Consider the following 24094-nt stretch of genomic DNA (forward strand, 5'->3'; position numbering starts at 1 on the left):
AATAATAATCCTCTGGGAGACATGATTATTTTAACGCTTTAAGAAGGGGGAAGACTGCCTTCCAAATGCTTTACATTCCCTGTTTGTTTTGTGAGCTTATCTCACTTCAAGGGTATTAGAATATTTTGTTTTTGTTTGTATCATTTTTCTAACCTTTCCTTTTAAAAATGTTGAACAAAACATTGCAAGAGACTGTTAGCTGCAACTGTACATATTGCTCTAATGGATTAGTTTGTTAGTTGGAGGATTAAGTTATTAGAAAGCATTATTTATTAAAATGTCTGCCATAAAGTGTGTTGAGTCAAAAATGCTTATTTCACACAAAAAAAGGCAAACTGATAAGGCTAAACACAAATCTGTTTCTAAAGATCCTGAACACCAAGCAGAATTGAAGTCTAGAAAGTAAATATATTTCATCTTTATCCACAAATAAATAGGGAATACCCCTACAGAAAACACATGAATGACTCATTCAGTATTTATCCAATCACAGGAGGTAGTGCTTTATACTGAAGTACTCCCGAACGCTCAATTTTATGAATTTGTTTATATTATCTATCTCCGGATCATATGGTTTAGGTCTCAACTGCTGATGCATTTGTGAACACAGGGAAGCTGAAACTCACCCCGTCAATCTCTCCTCCTATATGCCTTTTTGGTCCTTTGCCATCCTGTGCCCACCCCAGCTGACTTTTGCCACTGTCTTCTTGATCCTGTTGAAAAGACATGTTCAGTCTGATGTTGGGGCCATATGGAGCCGGCTTCACCGGGGAAAAAGAAAAAGAAAAAGTAAAGCAGCTCCTCCCTGAGCCCACATGCACCAAAATGCCATTCTCCTGGGCTTACGGGACTGGCTTTGGATTGTGAAAAAGGAAAAATAATAATAATAATAATAAAGGCACAAAGCAGCCCCTCCCTGAGGCAGAGCGGAAGAAAGGGGTGTTTCTTGGTAAAGAGTTTCTGGGCAGGGCTGGCTTTGCACTCAGGGGGGAAGGAAAAAAAACCAACCTTGCTTCTGATTCCCCCCCCCCCGCCTCCCCTCTGCAATCCAGCCAGATACAGCCAGTATGGCACCAAGGCATTTTAGCACTATCCGGCTCAGGGAAAAACTTCTTTTCAAGTAATAGCATGGGTGCTATGAAATGTGTGCTGGCCGAAGTGCCTGAACTGCAATCATGTGATGGGTCAGTGTGCGCTGTAACAGCAACAACTTTGAGAACAGGCGTAAGTTTCCTTTTGATCACTGAATGAATGGTCTGTGAACGAGGGAGGACTACCTGATTTCTTAAAGTTTTAGGAGGCACTTTATAAATATATTAGAAAACTGAAGTTCTGAGAAAAATAAATTTCTCTTTTACTCCCAACTATATAATAACAGTAAGTCTTTATTGATTAGCCCTTGGTCCATATCAAAGCGCAAAGTTCCAGCAACAAATTATTACTAAAATTTGATAAAAGCAATTTAAAATGAAATTTGATAAAATACAATTTAAAATGGAATTAGAATAAAATATGATTTAAAATGAAATGGGAATAAAATACAGTCTAAAATGTAATTGTAATAGTGTACAATAATTTAAGATATAGATAAAATATGATAAAATTATATTTTGGAGTAACCCTTGCAATCTACCCCAATTCCTAACTATATACTTCAAATATATACTTCAAATATAAATTATGCCTAGAAATATTGGTGATGATAGCGATAGTAATAGAACATTTAGAAAGAATATCTTTTCTCTGCACTTCAGTGGAACATTTCTTGTAATTCTCACAAAACCATAGTGCCAAACAACAAAATTGCTTACTATAACATGCATTCCCAGAAACCAAATCCCTACCTAAAGACACAATATATTAGAGTATCTGGATCCGTACCAATCGGGTTTCAGGCCCGGGTACAGCACGGAGACGGCATTGGTGGATGATCTCTGGCGGGCCCGAGACAGGGGTTATTCCTCTGTCCTGGTCCTTTTAGATCTCTCAGCGGCTTTTGATACCATCGACCATGGTATCTTGCTGCGACGTCTTGCGGGGTTGGGAGTGGGAGGCACCGTTTTACGGTGTTTCTCCTCCTACCTCTCGGGCCGCTCGCAAACGGTATTGACAGGAGGGCAGAGGTCAACCCCTAGGCCCCTTAATTGTGGGGTGCCCCAGGGGTCGGTGCTCTCGCTCATCTATATGAAGCCGCTGGGTGAGATCATCCGTGGTTTTGGGGTGAGGTATCATCAATATGCCGATGATACCCAGCTTTTTATCTCCACCCCGAACCAAGCCAAGTGATGCCCTCGATGTGATGTCCCGTTGCCTGGAAGCGGTACAGATTTGGATGGGGAAGAACAGGCTCCAGCTCAAGACTGAGTGGCTTTACGTACCAGCATCTCGACTTGTCCAAGAGGTTCCATCTTTGGTTATGGGAGGAGAGGTGTTGCCTCCCGTTGATAGGGCACGCAATTTAGGCATCCTCCTGGACTCACAACTCAGTTTTGAAGATCATATTGGAGTCGTGGCCAGGGGGGCATTTGCCCAGGTTCGCCTAGTGCGCCAGTTGCGCCCCTATATGGACTGAGATGCCCTACGTACGGTCACTCATGCACTCGTTACCTCTCGGATTACTGCAATGCTCTCTGCATGGGGCTGCTCTTGAAGACCACCCGGAGGCTTCAGCTGGTGCAGAATGCGGCCGCGCGGGTAGTGATGGGAGCATCCCGATACTCCCATATTACACCCCTCCTGCATGAGCTGCATTGGCTACCAGTTGTCTTCCGGGCGAGATTTAAGGTGCTGGTACTTACCTTTAAAGCCCTACATGGCTTAGGCCCGGGATATTTGCAGGACCGTCTGCTACCAGGGACGACTTCCCATCGCCCAATGCGCTCACACAGAGGGCCTCCTCAGGGTGCAGTCAGCCAGACAATGTTGGCTGGCAACCCCCAGGGGGAGGGCCTTCTCTGTGGGAGCACCAGCCCTTTGGAACCAACTCCCCCTTGAGCTTCGGATGGCCCCGGACCTCCGGTCCTTTCGCCGCGACCTCAAAACTTTTTTCTTCCATCAGGCTGACCTGGATTGATGATGGGTTTTTAAATATGTTTTAATTTTTAATTTTTTAACTGTGTAGTTAATTTATTTTGGGGGTGTTATTTAATTCTTTTTTAATTTTTGTATTGTTGTTTTTTATTGTTGTTAGCCACCCTGAGTCCTTCGGGAGATAGGGCGGCATATAAGTCCCAAAAATAAATAAATAAATAAATAGAGTGGATTTAGAGCTGTATTTCATTCTTAAATATCATTGGTTCAATGGAATCAAAGCATGATTCAATCCAACATATACTGGTTTAAATCCAGTATGGTGCCCTGATCACGCTTGAGGACTTCTATAGATTACAGATTAAAAAATGGATTAAAAATCATGTTACTCAAATCATTAACTGAAGCAATCCAATTCACTTAATATATACCATAGCATTGTGTTATTTCAGAGAAAGATCATCACTCCCACTTGTGAACCTTCTAGAAGTATGTGGTCTGTTGGTATCAAAAACACAACGGATCTTTGATGATTCAATACATGCAGGTATGAAGCATCAAATTTAAAAGCATTGCTCACCAAGTACAATTCTCCTGCTTTTGTATTTTCACGAAGACAGTGAAATCTGTGATTATTTTTCACCTTTTTAAAATAGGAAAGCAATTTAAATAAGGAGTTGCATGAAATGTGAAAATTATAACTATATGCAAGAAGCTCATATATTTTAAAAGCTTACCTGAGCAGCTTTTTCAAAATCCTATTATATTAGGTCAAGATAATGCTCATGTGCCATGAAGCTACTTTTTTAACCCACTTCTATGGCACTTGCAAGACATTCAACACATGGATGGCCAGACCCCCCAAATTACAGACAAACCCCAAATCTTACAACATAGCATAGGAATACTTCTGGCACCAACTATCAATTATGTTAAGTCCTTGAACAAGTGTAATATGTTCCAATGAAATAAAATAAAAATAAAATCCCAAAATGAAAGATTACAAAATGCAGTCTTTTGTGTAGCATAACATCTTGTATCCTCTTTATATATAGTAAGGTGAAAAAAACCAGCTCTTTTCTCCCCACATCTACAGAAAGTGACTAGAGTAGAACTATTTTAACAGGAGATCTAACAAACGCGTATCATTTACCTTTACAGTTCTGAATTCAATCCAACATGATTAATTCACACTAGACCTTTTGTTTTCCATTTCCCTTCTGTGAAAGACAGTGAAATAATTTAAGGGAACTCTATGAATTGTTTCTACCTTCTAAAAAAAATAGAGAACCTTCTAGATTTGTTGGGTATTGTTCTCTTCCTTCTTTAAAAAAATCTCTTCCTACTTATTTTTTTAACTTTTGGAGAACAAAAGGTATTTCAAGAGCTTTTATCTGAATTAGGTTTAAACAGACTAATACTTTCTAAGATTGACATTTATTTTTTTTCTGTAGATGTTGTATTTCAGCTTGACATGTTTTATTCTGACCTGTAAATCACTCTGAAATTCTGTTATGAAATTTCTGTTATAAATTCTGAAAATATATAAACTTTCATCTTTAAATAATTACAATGCTATTATGCACGTAGAACTTATGCTTGATCATTTTCATACAATTGTTTAAAGCAAAACCTTAAGTAAGGTCCACAGATTTAGAAGGAACATTCAACCTGAAAATACATGTAGTATAAAAACAGTGTAAAGGCAACAATAGCTGCTGAACAGTCAGCCAGTCATTACTATTTTGGTTCATAGCTCCAAATTCAAAGATAGAATTCACAGTTTCTAAACAGGAAGTTGTGTAAGTTTACATCCAGAAATAAAAACATTAATCAACTATTTTATCCTATTTATTGAAACACGGACTTCTTGAATATATTTTATATAGATTGGTAGACTTCGAATACTAAAATAAGTGATTTTTATGATATAAGTAATTTGTTTTCAGGAATAAAAAGTCAAAGAAATTTGTAGACAGCACATTTGTAGATAACAGTATCTAAAAAACAGCACATGTTCCATTATATACACACAGTTTCTAACCAAGCATTCTGATTTTAATGTGAGATAAAATTTTTGATCTTACATCAATTTATATCACATTAGGGGTTATGAACAGTGTAAGTTTAATTATCTATACTAAAATTAAACATAGTAATTAAGACGTTTACTACCCCCTCACTTGTAGAGATTTCAGATTAGTGTTATCAATACTCAGAACAACTATTTTTTAGTTTTCATTAGAAGCACTGCATAAAATATACAGAAAATACAAAATCTATTTAATAGTCCTGAAAAAGCACTTGTAGAAACATTTTATATATACCTATATCTAAATATAATAGATGTACACAGATACACACCTATACATTTTCAAATGCCATCTCATGGAATTCACCCCTCGAAAAAGAAATAATTATTAAATTGTTACATGGAAATAGATATAATTTGCAGCTGAATTTTAAATAGAGTAATTTCTATTCATTAGAAACAAAGGTAACTATATATAGTCGTGAAGCAACAGATTTCAACTGCAGACCAAAAACCTACTGTACCAAAAGTAGAGCTAGACATAAAAGAAAATTAATCTGATAAAGATATACCAAGAAAAGCACAATATGAATATACATATATATATATATATATATATATATATATATATATATATATATATATATATATATATATATATATATATATATATATATATCATAAATGATTTAATATATTTAATAGTTATCTAGGTTACCTTCAAAAAGTAGGTAAAGCAAATGTTTACCTGTATCCAGACGCTTTACAGGGGACTCATCATCCACCTCAGAATCTCCACATGCACTCCTTGATCTTTTCCTGGGCTGCAGTAGTGTCTCCAACCTTGGAAGGACTACAGACAAAAAGGTTTTGGTCCCTAGCTGTGGAGAAGTTGGCTGGGTTTCAGTGTTCTTTGCAGACTTTGGGGGGCTTACACTTTTCGATTTGCAGAAGAGAATTGATGTACGTCTGTTTACATCAGTTGATGACTCAGCTACAGCAGAAACAGTCGACTCACTGAGATTACTGTCAAGTAAGTGTTCTGGAGTGTGTCCGTTTATTTCTTTCTGAATGGAAGTACTATACAATTCATTGTCAAATTTTACTCTTTTGTAAAATTTATTCTGCTCTGGATTGAGTTCTACTGGTTTGAGGGTTGGTGGCTCTGAATTAGTCTCCGAGTTTGAAGGAAGAGGTAATGCATCTGATGGTTCAAGTTTAGGGGGAGATTTATCTCCTGAAAAAATTAATAAAGTTTTTTTTTGAAAACTGGTAATTATAAGAGCTACTACATAAAACTTAGTATCAAATAGGTAGCCCGCAGTAAATATTGTTTGATACAAAGTAAAGCATCTCATGTATGTAAACTTTAAACAAACTATCTGTCCTAGTTAATGCCTAAATTTATGTGGGAATGATGTAAAAGTAAAAAAGAGTGGCTTTAATATTCAATGTCATTATTTGGGAATAGAAACTCTCATTGGAACGAATATTATGAATTCTTGGTGTTATGCACCTCTTATGAATGAATTGAATGTTTAAATATTAAGATTTATACCGCAGCATTTGTGTCTTATGCTGTACTTATAAAAGTACTTCACCTTCAGTAGAATGCACTGAGTGAATATGTATTTATATGTACTTTATGTATTTACCCTTTTCAATTGTTCTTAACTAAAATAATAGAGGTTAAATTAATGTATTTAGAAAGCAATATTATAATTATGATAAATTTTCAGTTTGATTAAATTAAAATACTTTGGCAGGAAACATTAAAATATTTCAGAGAACTAATTCTTATCAATTCATCTTTTATCTTCTATTTATTTATTTAAGTGATATTTTAGATATTCTTTTCAGAAGTTTTGTATGAGGGTTTTAGAATATTTTAGAATTGTCTTACTTTAAGTTTCCAAATACAGGTATTCCTCTCTACCATTGGTAATTGGGACTGAGAACTTCTTCACTAAGTGACCCATGCATAAGGTATGACATTACATGACCATCTGACAGGAGTTCCAGCAATCCCAGTTCTCATTGTTAGGTGAATACCGTGCAATTGTGTTTTACTACAGTCATGTGATTGCCATTTGCTATCTCCTGCCGGCTTCCCATTGACTTTGCTTGCTAGAAGCAGGTAGTAGATATCACAAATGGCAACCACGTGATTGCAGGAATGCTGCAATGGCCACACTTACAAGGATCCATCTTAAATCCCCCTCATTCAGTGAATCAAAATTTTGAGCAGATATTAAATGAGACTACCTGTATTATATGCATGAATGTCTAGATAAAAACATAATCAAGTAGTTATTTCTATAATTTTCTAGTTAATATCTCAGTCTGGCTATATCACTGTGGATGTTTTTTGCGTAGACAACAAACCAAACACACACACACACCCCAGACAACATTTTACAAAAGTTACTCTTCACATGGTATCTGCCCTATACATACTGATACTACTGATCAATTTAACCAAATTTACTATTGTACAATTTTATTAACAAATCTATTTGAATCCCAACTTCAGATGACAACCTCTACAATATTTTGGTTGAAAAAATAATTTCAGAGCACGGATTTTTTTCATGTCTTAACCTTTTTATTTTATTTTGCAGAGGCTTAAAAAGCCTCAACTATAACATTCCTTTCACATTTAAATAATCAGCTTGAGTATTTTGAAAATTTATGTTTATAAAGAGCGATATTTACATTCCTGCCAATTTAATAATTTAAAATACAGTGGCACTGGAAGATCAGGGACAGCTGATAGCTTAGTAAATATATGGACATGACTGATAATATTACTATCCAATACACCTTTAGGGAATACATATTTTTAGAGAAATATTAGTAATGGTATCATCTGTGTGACAGAATAAGAAAGGCATAGCCATCTGAATCCCACCAAAGAAATGTAACTGAATTTATTGGCCATAATTTCCTTACTATTCTGTATCCTTTATGCATATCTTTTTGACCTATTCTTATTGTTTCTATTCAAATAACACGATTCAAGTTGGAATATATTTAGAGTAATTTTGAGATTTAATCAACATACTTTAAGAAATTTGTGAAGTTTTTCTAAAGGGAAAAAAACTGGCCTTTTCTAATGAATTAGAATTTGTCACTTCTTTATTCATATGGTAATTCATTTTACTGCTATGTGAACTGCAGTTATTATACTATTAATAATGATTGCTATGTAGAAAGTCACCAGCAGCTTCAGCCTGGAAAAAAAAAAAACTAAACAAGGCTGCATATGTATAGCTTTTTTTTTTTTAAAAAAAAAGTCTCATCTATCTTTTATTGTGCCAGAATGCAATTTGATCTGCACATGTATAATGTACATGTATATGTACATGTACATGTATAAACTGTGGTTTATACTTCACATACTATAATATTAAAAATGAAGGTCAATGGGGAAAAATGTAGTATCTTTATCCTTCGTCCTACTCTCCCCATTTGAAGATGAAAATCCTGAAAATTTGATAGAATACTAAAACAACCAAAAAAGCCCACCTTGTGTTTAATCTTTTGTAACACCATTCTTTTTACTCTATTTATACTGTGTCAAAATTTTGATATAAGACAATCTATAGCATTCAATAATTCTGTGTATAGTCTATCTAAAGGATGTTGGCTTGTTTATGACAGCTTAAAGGGTCTTTGTTACTTTTGTACTTCTGATGCCTTTTGATCTAATTTGGAAAAAATAAATACAATAGCTTTCCTGTTTCATGCACTACAATTTGCAAACACTGAAATTTTCACAATGTCAGTTGTTGTCTACTGTTAAATCTGGAAAGTATGAAATTATAAAAAGGTCTTCTGGGGAAAAAAATCTTGCATCTTCTATCTTTATGATTTAGAATAACAATTTGGATTTTTTTTAACCTGTTCACCTCTCCCATTAAACTGGCTATGACACCACCAACAACCTCTTACAGATTATAAATTGTTTAGGAATCAACTTAATTTCCAAATATTTAGTACTGTGATTGTGTGTCTGTCTTGGATGTGTTTTCTTTGGCTTTCTACAACATCTAAGGTTTCTATTTACAATATTTTCCCTACATTTTAGAAATAAAATGCAAAGATATTGTCACAACATTTTGCATTTCAGTCTCCTTTAGTATTGAACATATTTACAATTCTGCTTGTAGAAAACTAACATTTTGGAAACTGCACTCTTACATGTATTACCTGAGAGTAATCTCTACAAAAGAGAACAGATTTTATTCTGAATAAAAATGCATGGAGTTGCTGTGCAAGTTTATTAAATGCATCAACAAATTTATGCTGAAGCGTTAAAAGTAAATTTAGGTATTAATAGTGACCACTAAAATATTTCTAAAATCTCCATTCCCCTCCCCTAAAAAGAACATGGGTTCAGAATTTACCACTTAAATGTACTGTTTGAATCTGGGTAGGGAAAAATAGAAAAAAATTCATTCCAAGCTACTGTATATTTATGTAGTAACAAAAAAATACCCCTTATACTCCTATTTAGAACTGTTTTGGACTTCTAAAACTTTACAACTAATAGTAAATTAGCTCTTCTATCCACCCCCCCAACCTTCTCCTTCTGAATGTACTATTATGATTTAAATCAAGATGTCTCTTACCTTCTTCCTCACTTTCGTGTTCCACTACTGCATTTTCTTCTTCAAAACTTCCAATACCTGATTCAATTTGAGGGGGTTGATGATGTTGCTGACTTATCTTGCTGCGAATCAAGTTAATTTCCTTTTTTAGAAGCTTTGCTCGTTTGCTCCGAGACCCACTGGATTTCATTGCACAAGTGAGATCAAGTTTTTCTAACAATTCTTTCAGCTGCTCTTCCAAAGACATGTGCATTCTGTTGGCAGGATTCAGTAACCTATCCACTGAATTAAAACACAGGCATTTACAATACTTTTCTATAGTATGAGAAACAGCATGACTCTGCTGCACAATGATACTCAATAAAACAAAAGCTATTAGATTGCTATTTCAATTGACTTTCACTGCAAACACTAAAGAAGCATCTGACGTTAACATAGGACCTTTAGTTCTATCCTAGTTATTATTTTAAAACAGTAAATCTCCCTATGCCCTTGTTGAATGATTTTGCTGGCATAAAAACTGGATGGTATATATTTCAAATTCAATTTTTGGCACCTTAAGAACAGGTAATACTGCCACTCAACAGGTAACTATGAGCTCATCTGGCAATCAACAATACATAAACTTGATATATTGATTGCTAAACTATTCATTCCTCCAGCAGGAATCCTATATGGAGTATGGTACTACTAATGAGAGCATCACTTTTCCAAATCCATTTCACAGACAAGAAAGTTACTGCACATAGACTTTTACTCCTGAAGTACAGCACAAATAGTTGCCACTTACTCCATTGCAAGGTAAGAACTGATCAAATCTAACTTCTGCCTTAATGCTCAAATCAGCTTTTAATTTTAAGGAGCCAAAAATTGTTTTCTGTATCACTCATGCAGTTTATTGTTGTATCTCAAAGTATTAGTTCAATGTTTACAACATGTGCCACATGGTGTTAGAACACATAGGCTGTTATTCAAGAAACTAAGCAGCCTCAAGTAAAGCTTGTCCTTCATTTTATTTTCATAGTACAAAGTTCTATAGCATTATACAGAGGCCGCAGCCACCCTAGCTCCAGCAATGCAAAAAAAAGTTGCAATACATCGCGGCACGTCACATGACATGAAGAGTTTGACACCCTTGTTCTATAGCAATAAAAGACTTCAGCCATTCTATTAAAAGAAAATGCAATTGATTTTTGGAAGAGACATTTATATCCAATATAGCCCTGAATCAAGTTGAACTTTATTCTAAAAATTATGAAACATTAAAAACTTGGGAAGGGATTTATCTAATGATGCAGAATATAAATTTATTTACTGAGAAAGGACTGGTGGACTAACGTAAGATGAATGAGGCAATCAATAATTTTTTGCAAATCTACTAAACTGTATTAGTGTGAGCTGCCATTATGCTTTTGTTTTCCATTAGTATTCAAGTAGGTATTCATATTAATTGTATAAACAGTACAATGGTAAGATCCAAGGTATGATTTAGCCTTGAACAAAAGAAATTTCCGAAACATCATTGCAAAGTAATTAATAAATTGTCACCATAGCAGTCCTAGTAAACAAACCACATTTTCTGAAAGGACAAATTTAATAAAAAATATAATAATACTTATCCTAATTAATATGGTTCAATAGCTGAGTCCACTATTACATCATGTTGTGGTAAAAATCTATGGGAAAGTTCAGCCCTACTTTCATCACTCCCAACTGCAGTTTCAACATTACGTTGTTCCACTTCTCTAAAGATATCACACTACCTCTACTTTGATCAAGAAGAGGTTTGTTAAGATCAACTGAAAGAAGTTCTTGTTCTAGGTTTTGCAATTCCTCGGTAAAGCTCGGTCTCCCTGCCTTGTGAATTTAGGTTTAGTAACTCTATATTAGAATAATTTAGTACAGCCTTATTGCTTGCCCAATAAATATATTATGTAATTATTAAATTAAATTAAAAGCTTCTAATTAAAAGTATCTGTAAAGTAAGGGATTCCATCAATTACTCCATTAATTGATCCACACCTGCCTACATCAATCATTCAAACCAGTTTGGGATATATACAGACATTACCTTTCAACAGAAAGAACAGTAAATAAATAAATATAAAGATGACAATATGGGAAGGAACAATAGGAAGGGAAGTAGGGAGAATACAGGAAAAAGTAACAGACAATGAAGAAAACAGAGAGAAGTTATATTTAAGCATTAGAAAAAAAGAATTCCATTCATGAAGTCTCTTCCAAGCAGGAATTCAAAAGCATATAACACAGTATAACACATATATACTTCAAGGAGTGTCTCATTTTTCCCCTTTTTCTTATTAATAGTAGTCCATCAGCATAACTATTCAATTAATTTTAAAACAATTTGTGGTACAGGATTGTTGTTATATAGAGTTAAATTATATGAAATTCTTACTTAAGAATATAGAAGAACATGCCTAAAAGAGTTCATTTACTGTGTAGAATATATACATAAAAATATGTCTGTTCATACAAAAACATGAAAATATTGCTGCAATAGTTGACATTTATTTCCTTACCATCTTCCCAGGTAAAAGGTGGAGGAGATTCAAGTTTAGGCCGTTCAGGTAAGTGCATTCCAGTTTCATTATTATACCCAATTGCTTCAGAATCTCTTCTAGCTTGTCTCAAAACAACACCTCCTTGATCTCTTAACCGCACAGCAGCCCTGTAGAATATTGTATCTTTTGCATTGTACTTCATACAGTTCTCAATAATAAGGTTGAAATCTTCTTCAAACTCATTGAGATTTTTATAACCTTGGGCATCTAACCGTTTTCTCATAGTAGAAAAATCCATGGGATGTTTGATGTGATCCAAATAATCAGGAACCTGAAATACAGATTTTAAATGGAAGACATGTGATAATGCATGAAACCAAAACATGTGTTTTGCTCCACGCACAGAAAAACTGTAGCTTAGAAGTTAAGTCAGACCATTTCAGTGACTGTATGTGTGTGTGTGCGCGCGTGTGCATGTGTTTCAATCCTGATGAACCAAACCCTGCAAGATATCAATGGTTTTTACCAAGAGAAATATAAAGGGGTCTTACTAATAGAACAAGGCCGATACATTTTGTACTTGTTGCATGTCTTCATCTTTCTGATCTGAGCACCTTACTCCAATCTTCCCTCCTCAAGCTACATGTTGCCATTCCTTCTGTGTCATCTATATTCTAGGAGTGAATATTTAACTGATCAGTAACCCTCCCCAATAATCTCATGATTTCTTTTTGTTGAATGTTGCCATCGGAATAGCACTCCTGGTGCCACTCATGTCCAAATAGTCTGCCCACCTTTCCCACAATCATCTCATGCTTTCTTTTTCTTCCCTTAAAGTTTGCACACTACAACAGTCCCCTAAAGACGATTAGGGGACTGGAGGCTAAAACATATAAGGAATGGTGCTGGGTATGTCTAGTTTAATGAAGAGAAGGACGAGGGGTGACATGATAGCAGTGTTCCAATATCTCAGAAGGGGGAGTCAAACTATTCTCCAAAGTGCTTGAAGGCAGGACAAGAAGCAATGGACAGAAACTAACCGAAGAGAGAAGCAACTAGAATTAAAGAGAACAATTAATCAGTGGAACAACCTGCCTCCAAAAGCTGTGAATGCTCCAACACTGGAGGTTTTGAAGAAGAGATTGGATAGCCATTTGTCTGAAATGGTATAGGGTTTCCTTCCTGAGCAGGGGGTTGGACTAGATGACCTCTAGGGCCCCTTCCAATGTTGTTGTTGTTGTCATTATCATCATCATCCTTCCACTGACCTTATTTTTTTCCTACTGTCCGCATTCTGGACAACTATTCACATCCGTACATGTTTGTTTCAGTCTGTATACAGGTTGCGAAAAGCCACCAATTCTATGCATAGAGTATTCTGCACATTCTTATATGCACTTTGAATAATATACTAAAATTCAAAATATTGTTTTGAAAAGCTGCAACGGATTATTAGAAAATACTGAGAAAAACCAAAATGGCCTGATTTTATTGCAGTGCATTTTTGACACTTAGAACTTGACTCTCGCATCTTATTCTAAGCATCCTATATTTAAATGCATTTTTTAAAACTCTTAAAGTGAGTTTAACCCAATTAAGTTAACTTTATCATTTAAGCCTGGACTTCCAAAGGAAGAAATTGTGAACAAAGCAACTTGGTTTGAAGCGAAGCTGATGACCATAACGGAATGAAGAGTCAATGAGCAGCCTGCTTCTTTGTAATTCCTCTCCAGACAAGGAGAGGACTTGAGATTGTTCACAAGTGTTTGAAATAGTTGTTCCTCAGAAGGAAACCATAACATAGCATTCTCTGGTGGGTTTAAAACTCTTGAAGATACAGGAATAGTCATCTTGCTCAAACCATGGCTTGGTGCCTCAAAAGGATTTTTTGCATATTTTTCTTTAAATCATTTTTGGAAACTGCTTAATTAGTTTTAAGCTATTAGAAACCTTTGGATTTTTATAACACTTACTTTTAATCCACAGTGAAAGAAGTTTCAAATATAAATTTAAGTACTTTTTTATGGAATAAGCAGCAAAAGGGTAATTATACGTAGGTAATCCTCAATTTATGATCGTTGATGTAATGACTGTTCAAAGTTGTAATGGGATTAAAAAAAATGAATTATGAGTGGTTCTTGCATTTATGACTGTTGCAGCTTTCCCCACAGTCAAATGATCAAAATTTTACTGCTTGGAAACCAGCAAATATTTACAGCATCCCAGGGTCATGTGATCACCTCCTGCAATCTTCCAAGAGCGCTTACAATAAGCAAAATCAAGGGGAAAGCCAGATTCACTTAACAATTATATGACTCCACTTAACAATGATGATTCCTTTGTGGATTATGGCAAAAGGATTTCAAAATTGGGCACGACTCGCTTAACAACAGTATCGCTTAGCGACGGAGCAGCAAATCTCCACACTGATCGTGAGGACTCCCTGTGAATCTTTGATGTTAGAAAGTTGTCAATGGATTAACAAACTATATAAATTCAAAATAGGATTTTGGAATTAATTATAAGGAATCCTTCCTGAGCGGGAATAGTTTTGAATTCTTACAAAAGCATTAAGTTAAGAATTTAAAAATTCAAACAGGATGAGACTACATATAAGGAAATTTTAAGTCTAGAAAGGAATGTATGGCAATTAAAGCCATATAATATTTTAAAGGAAGAAAAGATTGTACAAACTTGGTTTCAGTATGGGCAACTACAGGCAAGATGGAAAGAGGACCAGAAAGGGGCTTTTTGATGACTGATGAAAAATTTGGTAAAACAAATTAGAGATCAAGGTCAAGCACATATTAAAAGGATATATAATGCATTGATAGAAATTGACTCAGAAACGGAACTTGTTAAAGATTGCATGATAAAGTGGGCCCAGAATTTTCAAGAAGTTATAACAATGGACACTTGGGAAAAGATCTGGGTTAGAAATGTAAAATTTACACAGGCCCAAAACTTAAGAGAGAATTTTTATAAAATGCTTTATAGGTGGCACTTAGACCCTAAAAAATTAGCAAGTATGTATCCAAACTGCCAGCCCAAATGTTGGAGGTGTGGTTGTGAGGATGCAACATATTTTCAGATATGGTGGACTTGTAAAAAGGTTAAAGCTTTTTGGATTAAAATTTGGTGGAATATGCAAAAGATATTTAAGAAAAGGATAAAGTTTTCCCCGCAATTGTTTTTATTGGGTATTATTACAGATACTACTGTAATAGACACTAAGTTGATGTTGAATCTAATTACGGCGGCAAGACTTTTAGTTGCGCAATACTGGAAGAAGGAGCAATTGCCAACTATAGAAGAGTGGACTTTGAAAGTTTCCAATTTGGCAGAAATGGCAAAGATTTCGGCATATTTGAAAGATCAATCGCAACAGAGATATATTGTGGAATGGAGAAGATGGATTGAATATATTCAGAATAAATATGGGACTAAAAAGTTTCATTTAGCATTTGAATAAGTAGTGGATTTTTATGATGTATGATTAGTCATTTGTTACTTTATTAATATTATGACTATGGAGAGTTAAAGTCCAATAGAACTTAATGTGTTATTTTTGTTGTTAGCATATTTTAGTTTATGTTTGTATTATTATACCCTGTATTCAGCTCTGGGAAGTCGGGGAGGGGGGAGGGGAGGGGAGGGGAGGGTTGGGGGAGGAGGGAGTTTTTTGTATTTAAAAATGTATTGTAAAACTTTTCAATAAAAAAAAGAATTTAAAAATTCAGCATTACAACTCTTTGGTGAGTGTTCAAAGTAATCACGATGCTGAAAAAAGTTGGGTCCTTGCACTTACAACCAAACTTGTAGATAAAACCAGACAGAACTAAAGATTGCAATTAAAGAAGAACACTCAAAGTTGACTTACTAACAGTGAATGAAGCAAAATATTTTGAAACATACTGAAGGATGTTTTTGAACCATGGACCCAGAACTTAATTTTAAGAGTGTCTGCCTCTATAGACAGACTGTGTTTAAAAACGCTATGGAAAAGAATCAAGAATTACCTGAAATAATTAAGATTGATTTGAACATGAATTTAAAAATGACAAGTTTCAAGAATGACATGGAAAAATATGTCATACTGGACAGACAGAAGAAGTGAACTATTGTCTTAATAATAAAAAGAGATATACAGATAAAAGCCAACAAAGTAACCCAGACAATATTCCTATACTGGATTTACAACAAATAAAAAAAAGTTTGTTTAAGCTTTGAAGAATGATATGAGAAGGGACAAAGAAAAAAAATGGAAATACTTATTTGAAGGGATTAAGAGCAAGATTGTTAGAAGTACCGTATATACTTGAGTATAAGCCGACTCGAGTATAAGCCGAGACCCCCAATTTCACCCCCAAAAACTGGAAAAAGTTATTGACTCGAGTATAAGCCGATCCGCCGTTCTGCAAGCCTCTGCCGCCAGCAGAGGCTCGATCCGCCATTTTGCAAGCCTGAATACACAGGAATACCCTGTGTGGCCGCGGCTCTCGGGGAAGCCCTGGCTGTCCGCTTCCTCGCTCCACGCTGCCATTCGGGGCCTGCGCGTTCCCCGGGCAAATCGCGGCGCCCAGCAGGCGAGGAAACACGCCCGCTCCAGTCGCCCCCCCTTCCCTCAGGAGACGCGAAGCAAGTGACCGCCCGGAGCTTACCGAGGACTTGAGCGCGGCCGAGGCTTCGGTACTTCCAGGATCGCGCGCACCTCTCCCAAGCCGCCGCCGTCCGGAGACCTGCCGAAGTTTGGGGAGGTTTGGGGAGGTGCGCGTGCACCTCCCCAAACCTCCCCAAACGTCGGCAGGTCTCCGGACCTCCGCGCCCTGCCTGCCTGCTTCTTTCCGCTGCGGAAAGAAGCAGGCAGGCAGGGCGCGGAGGAACGGAGACCTGCCGACGTTTGGGGAGGTTTGGGCACCTCCCCAAACCTCCCCAGGTCTCCGTTCCTCCGCGCAGACCTGCCGACCTTTGGGGAGGTTTGGGCGCCTCCCCAAACCTCCCCAAACGTCGGCAGGTCTCCTTTCCTCCTGCCGACGTTTGGGGAGGTTTGGGCGCCTCCCCAAACCTCCCCAGGTCTCCGTTCCTCCGCGCAGACCTGCCGACGTTTGGGGAGGTTTGGGCGCCTCCCCAAACGTCGGCAGGTCTGCGCGGAGGAACGGAGACCTGGGGAGGTTTGGGGAGGCGCCCAAACCTCCCCAAACATCGGCAGGTCTGCGCGGAGGAACGGAGACCTTGGGAGGTTTGGGGAGGTGCCCAAACCTCCCCAAACGTCGGCAGGTCTGCGCGGAGGAACGGTAAGTTTTTTTGTTGACTGGAGTATAAGCCGAAGTGGAATTTTTCAGCCCAAAAAGTGGGTTGAAAAATTCGGCTTATACTCAAGTATATACGGTAAATGGAATGAATATAAAGTTAGGGTTAGTTTATTTGATTAATACTATTAAAATAGATATCTGGTTATCTGTGGTAACCCTTTTGCTGAAATCAGGAGAGATACGACTACCGTATTTTCCGGCGTATAAGACAACTTTTTAACCCATGAAAATCTTCTCAAAAGTTGGGGGTCGTCTTATACGTCCAGTTGTCTTATACGCCGGAAAATACTATTCACCTCTCTGATCTTTTCTCTTTTCTGCTGGACGGCAGAATCGCTGGGTGAATCGAGGTAGGTGATGGCGACCCGTGGTTAAGCGGCCGATGACGAACGGGTGATGGAGGGCAAACTCTCGTCAGCTCCTGGGGCGGCTACTGCAGCCGCCGCCGTTGCTTTCTGTAGGACTGGCCATGCTGGCGCTTCCAATGCTGGCTGTCAGGTCCCCGAAAAGAGGAGGGGCAGGCGGTCCCCAGAGGCGTGCTGCTCGACAGTAGGAAGGGAGCACCTTTGCTCCTGCTGAGGCACACCTGACCCGCGCCGACCGGAAGAATTGCTTGCCTGGTCACGGAATGCGGAACAACGGTACTTGGCACCCCTCTTGCCCACAGACCATGCAGCAGCCCTCGCCAGCCGGCCTCAGCATGGCCGCCCCAAGCCCGGCTCTCTAGCACGTCTTCCGGGCCCGCCTGGCCAACCGTCTCCTGGGCGGGACTTGGCTCCAGACGCGGTGGCTGCTCCGTCTGCAAATGCTATCTCAAAGCCGAATCGCGTTTGGCCATGCAGGCTGCCGAAAGGCGTGGACTTAGAGTTCCTGCGGTGGTTGTTGCTTCTGGCGTGCTGTTTGCAAAGTCTGGCCTGGAAGAGCGCGTGGCTTTGCACCATTTGCATCAGACGGGGCTGAATCTGAATCGGGCTTGTGTCGGACACTTGGCAACTGGCATGTAAGTATTTTCCGGCGTATAAGACAAAAAATCTTGAAAATCTTCTCAAAAGTCAGGGGTCGTCTTATACGCCCAGTCGTCTTATATGCCGGAAAATATGGTAAATTTTATGAATTTGTTATAGATAAGAGATGGGATATGGAAGAGACTATTTGTTATATTTTAAAAGATGGTAACATTAAAATTGTTTATACTGCGATGAAGGGAGAAGTTATTTCTTTATATATATATATATATATATATATATATATATATATATATATATATATATACACATACATATATATATATATATATATATATATATATATATATATTCTTTACCATATTCTTATTTTTCTTTTAATTTTTAACTTTTTCTTTTCTGCACCTATTTTTCTCTTTATTTTTCTAAGTTTGTATTAGATATTACTATTGTACATCTTTAATGAAATCATTTTTAAAAACATGTAAGTCAAATCCAGAACTATACATTCAAAATATTAATCTCTCCTCACATTTATTTTAATATTATATGCCTTCAGAATTTAAGTAACTAAATTTAATGTAGTTAAATTATACTTTATTAAACTTTTTAACAGTCAAAACAATGACAGATGTCTGTTACATTCTACTACATCAATGAAATTTTCGGTATATCAGAAATGTTTTATTTTACCTCTTTAAGATTCACTGGTTGAGCAAATATACGAGCAGAATCCTTTTCCTGTAGCTGGTCCAATACCGAACGCAGTAATACAGTAAATGGAGTCAGTTGAAGTTCCATGGCAACCTGTTCGACTTTGATCTGCACAACGGAGGATAATTGTCATCAAAATTTGATCACTGGCTACTTTGCTGCTATAATAAATCACAATTAAAGTTCAAACCCATGAAAACTACACTTAGCGATAAATTCTACCATTGTAATGAAACTTTCACAATGAAGTTATAGGCAGAAGGAATATCCATACGTGCATAATTTTATAATAGCATAGGAAAATAGATAACAAATCAATTGCAGAAATTATTTATTTAGCATTGATTTGGTCAGTTCAGACTTTAATTACATGCATTATAGTGCATTTTATCGTTTATCAAATCCAACTATGGCATTTACTAATAAAGATTGTTAAGCCTGATACGAGGCAAACTGTGTATCTGATAAGTAACTATAATGCTCTCTTAAAAGATTCAGTAAACTTCACCACACTTAACTTTGGTATTGATTAAAAAGGAGAGATCTAATTTTTGTTTGGTTTTTAAAGCTATCAATTTAACAAAAATAACCATATAATAGTAATTATGTTCTGAGTATTCAGATGGTTCCCCTCCTTTCTCAGCAAATGATTATGTTTTTCTACACTTAAAAAATAGAACTATAATTGATTTAGCAGATATGATGATACAGACATCATTAATATATAGTATATGTTGATCAAATAATTGTTACTCTTTCCTTCTTCTTTTGAGAATCGATTATTAAAAACAATATTTACTAAGCTTAATCAAAATTCAACATTATTAGAATTATATATGTTAAAGCAAACTTAATTTTCCAAGTAGCAATCCTTTATGTTGTACCACTCATACACAAGAGCGAATCCCTATATTTGCAGTAATGGGTAACACTATTGTTGGGGTAAGCAACATTATGCAAAATATAGAAAGAAAATAAGAAATAAGAAATCAAAGAAATAATCAACATAATTATACTTCTTCATATCTTAATGTTACAAATCATCCCTGAATATATCAGGTCCAATACAATTCATACATTGTTTTTATTTTGTTTTTTAAACTTATCTCTTCTGACTGTCTTGAAGATCTTATTAATTCCAGCCAACCATGATTTCTTTCCCCTTTCTCTCAGCTAATTTACGTTCTTAAATACATATATCAGTAGTTCTTGTTTAACCACTGCCTCAGACAGGGAGCATTCATAATTATGATGGGGATGAAAAAGTAGCTTTGCAATCCTTGCATAAACTTAGACCTTCACAGCATTCATCACGTTTGCCATTATTGTCAGTTAGTACACATTGTCTTGTTGTTCCTGACCCATTTGCCCTCCCCAAAGAGCAGAGAGATCACTACCTGACAATACAGCAATCCCTAAAAAGCACTAACTTCCTTGATTGGCTGGCACTAACAGCCTGAAATTAACAATTAATCACTAAAGACTTTTGTTAGCTTCCTAGGCATTTGGTGTCTCCTAGTTTATTGGTTTCAATGTGTATTCCTCATTGTGTATTTGCTGTCTTCTAATTCAGTGCTTTTCAATCTTTTCAGATTGTGCCACTTTTAGGACATGCCAATATTTGAGTACCACCAGTGCTTAGCAAGGTGTCAAAAACTTGATGACCAAAAAAAAAGTAAAAAAGTACCAGTTTTAATTTCTATGGTGGAGGTTCCTTTACTGAATCACTTTCCCTTTGCACTGACGAATGTATGAAGAATTTATCCATATTAATACGCACCACTACCTTGATGGTCAGGTCGCTAGTGGACCCTACTTCCTCTCTCCCTCTCCTTGCTCTCTCTTTCACAGCCTCTACTCCTTCGTTGATCCCTTTTACTTGTCTCACAGAAGCCTCTTCTCCTTCTCTTTCTCCGTTCCCTTCTTTCCCCGTTTTTTTCTCTTCCTCTCCCGCCAAAACCTTTTATATCCTTCCCTCCCCCCCTCCTTCTCTTCTCTTTTGAGTGCACCACTCACTGGGGCTCAGGGAGAGCTACAGTGTCTGTCACTACCCCACTCCCTCATGGAGACACCCACTCCCCAGCTGGCAAATGCACACAGCGCTGATCAGCTGGAGCTGCGCAAGCCGATCCTGGGCCTTCAGCAGAGCCTCAGCAGCCCAGATGACTTTTTGCCCAAAGACTGCGTGCAGCTGCCGGCCATCCCTGATGGAAGGCTGAATCAATCATGAACCAGTCAGGATTGAGGGAATTGAAACTGCACCATCACAGCTCTTAATAGCTGTGCCATATAGTATCAATCTATGTATGTATGTATATGTATCTTCCAGAAAGGCCTCTGTAGCTGAGAACCAAGCTACGGATTGAATCTGTAGCTCAGTTCTAGGCTGCAGAGGCCTTTCCAGAAGGCTTCTGACGGCGAAATACAGGCCAGGGGGAATCCAGAGCTCCATTCTCAACTGCAGAGGCCTTTCTGAAGGCCTCTGATGGTGAAATGCAGACCGGGGGGGGGGGTTGGGGGGCTGTTCTGCAGAAGCAGTGGGTTGGCGAGGCAGGTGTCAATTCATGAAAGGCCTGGCTGCTACGGTAAGCAAGTGCGGTAAGCGTGGGGCAGCTCCCTATTGCTGTCCCTTCCTTCCACAATCTTAGGGGATGTCGTTAATTCTCACTACAGTGCTTGCTATTAGTACAGATATTTTGTAAAAGGGAAAATAAATCATTTCCATTCATTATGACGTGAAATGTAAGGTATGTAAACTCAGACAAAATCATCAACAGCTTTATACCTGTTCTCTTTTTAATTTTTCTCGTTTTCGTATAAGCTCTATCAACAACCGTGCTCTTTCAAGATCATGACGGAGTCTTTGCCAGTACTTCAATTTCTCTTTTAAGGCTTGTGTTTCTTCATCGTCTTCCCTCTTAAGAAAAAAAAATCATGTATTTATTACTTTAATTGTAATGTTAAGTAGCTAGTTACTCTATTGCAAAAACAACCATTAGTACATTTTGCCTGTAGTACAAAATTATTGGCAATTGAAATATTTTTTTCTTCATGTAAAACAAGGCATCTCAATTTCGTATTTACACCTTTTTTTATTCATATATTTTGCTCCTTGTGTAAAATATACCGTGTTTTCCCCAAAATAAGACCTAATTGGAAAATAAGCTCTAGCATGATTTTCAGAATGTCATAATATAAGCCCACCCCCCAAAATAAGCCCGTTATGACTGTCAGTTAGACAACACACATTCAGTACTACATTTCCCCCCCAAATAAGACCTAATCAGAAAATAAGCCCTAATACATCCTTTGGGGCAAAAATTAATTGGGTCTTATTTTAGGGGAAACACGACAAGAACTCATTCACAATGACTTCTGGTGATGCTTGTAGCACCATGGGTGCAGAGGAAAGATGTTCCATTTCCCACACCAAAATTCTACCTGCTGGGGGGGTCCAAAAGGACCGAAAATTGCCTTGTAGAGGCGATGGGCCAAATGGCGAATCTTTGTAGATCACGAGTTAGCGGTAGCTGACCCGCTTGATCCAAGAAAGCCCTCACGACTGGCAGGAAGAAAGGCTGACTGCACCCATGCCGTCAGCCAGAAGCTGATCACTGGAAGAAAACGATTACAATCAAGCGGAAAGCAAAACAGCTGATCTGGGTGAGACTATTTTCCTTATCTCTCCGGTTCTGGGAAAAAGCTCCCGAAAAGCAAGAAATCCCCAAAGCTATAAGTGGGGGAGACTTTTCTTTTACTCCTCCCTCCTGACAAACACAAGCGGCGGTTTAAGCTTTTGGGGGAAATTAAAGAGACTTATAATAACATTGTGAAGATAATTAAGTGGGACAGAAGAAGAATACTTTAACATCCATAAACTTTTCTTTTTATTCTTTGTTTGAAAACCATCAGACTATAACTTCGCAAACTTGCTAAAGCCTGGCTGGGGAAATATAAAATGGAAATCTAATGACATCTAGTGGCAAAACTAAGAACTACACTTGCTCCCCCCTTTTTTTATTAAGCTATTGTGGTTGGAGTGAGAAAATGGCTAGATGCCCAGACACAGCTTGTAGACTAAACTCTTTGATGTCCTTGGAATTTATAGTCCTGAAGATTGTGGCTGGAAAAGAAAAGAATCTTTTTGGTTGCCCTTCTTTACAGGATGGATTATAATTACAAATAAAAGTTGTTTTGAAGTCATCTGACTTCCTTGGATTACAAATACAGCTTGACCTGGAATTTTTACAAGCTGTTTTGAGACAGAGTAAAGAACAAGAAACTTCTACTAGCATTTTGGATTACAATTTGGATTACAAATTTGACAGTATATTTTTCCTTTTTTTTACTACTTATTATTTTTACTATTTACCTCTCCTATTTGTTAGGAGCATATTGGATTACAAATTACAAATTCTGATTTACTTGGTGGATTATAAAGTATGATTAAAAGATAAAGGTGAGCATCCCAAATCTATCTAAAGCTGGAAAATATGTAACTTCTACTCCCTCCTCTGCTTCTGCAAGTCCAGTTTATCAGAGATCAACTGATACAATGCTCCAATAAGAAAAGGCTAACAACTTCCAAAAAGAAACACAAGTGACACTACAAGCAATTCAAGAGGTAATTGCTACTCACATGGCAGTTACGACAAACCATGAGATGAAAAGTTATCTTGATAAAATGAATAAAAAAATTAATAACATGGACTCTCAATTTCAAAATTATAAGCAGATGGTTACAAAAACCAACAAAGAATTCAAAAAATAGAAGATAAATCAACTGAGGTTGACCAGAAATTAAAAGAGTTAAAAGATGAAAATCAGAAATTGATCCAAATAAATGGTGAACTAGAAGACTTGATAGCTATCATGGAAATGGAAAAGGCCTCATACTTTTTAA

The 24094-nt window shown here is 37.0% G+C and overlaps 1 protein-coding gene across 13 annotated transcripts in view; it reads right to left on the reverse strand.

Moving 5' to 3' along the window:
- Positions 1 to 24094, reverse strand: part of BRD1 (bromodomain containing 1) — a 57246-nt gene that overhangs the window by 14520 nt on the left and 18632 nt on the right. For 3 of the 13 annotated variants that reach the window (XM_083366431.1, XM_083366429.1, XM_083366430.1), the window contains 5 exons: positions 21977 to 22108; positions 19171 to 19299; positions 12219 to 12531; positions 9697 to 9957; positions 5811 to 6299 (listed from right to left, as the gene is read on the reverse strand). In XM_083366431.1, coding sequence (XP_083222557.1) covers positions 5811 to 6299; positions 9697 to 9957; positions 12219 to 12531; positions 19171 to 19299; positions 21977 to 22108 — 1324 coding nt within the window. Of the gene's footprint in view, positions 1 to 626; positions 4251 to 5394; positions 5432 to 5810; positions 6300 to 9696; positions 9958 to 12218; positions 12532 to 19170; positions 19300 to 21976; positions 22109 to 24094 lie in introns of all 13 variants that reach the window. The other 10 variants (XR_014492931.1, XR_014492934.1, XR_014492928.1 and 7 more) reach the window with 9 other exon arrangements.

The sequence above is a fragment of the Vipera ursinii genome (assembly GCF_947247035.1).
Source record: "Vipera ursinii genome assembly, chromosome: 6".
NCBI lineage: Eukaryota > Metazoa > Chordata > Lepidosauria > Squamata > Viperidae > Vipera > Vipera ursinii.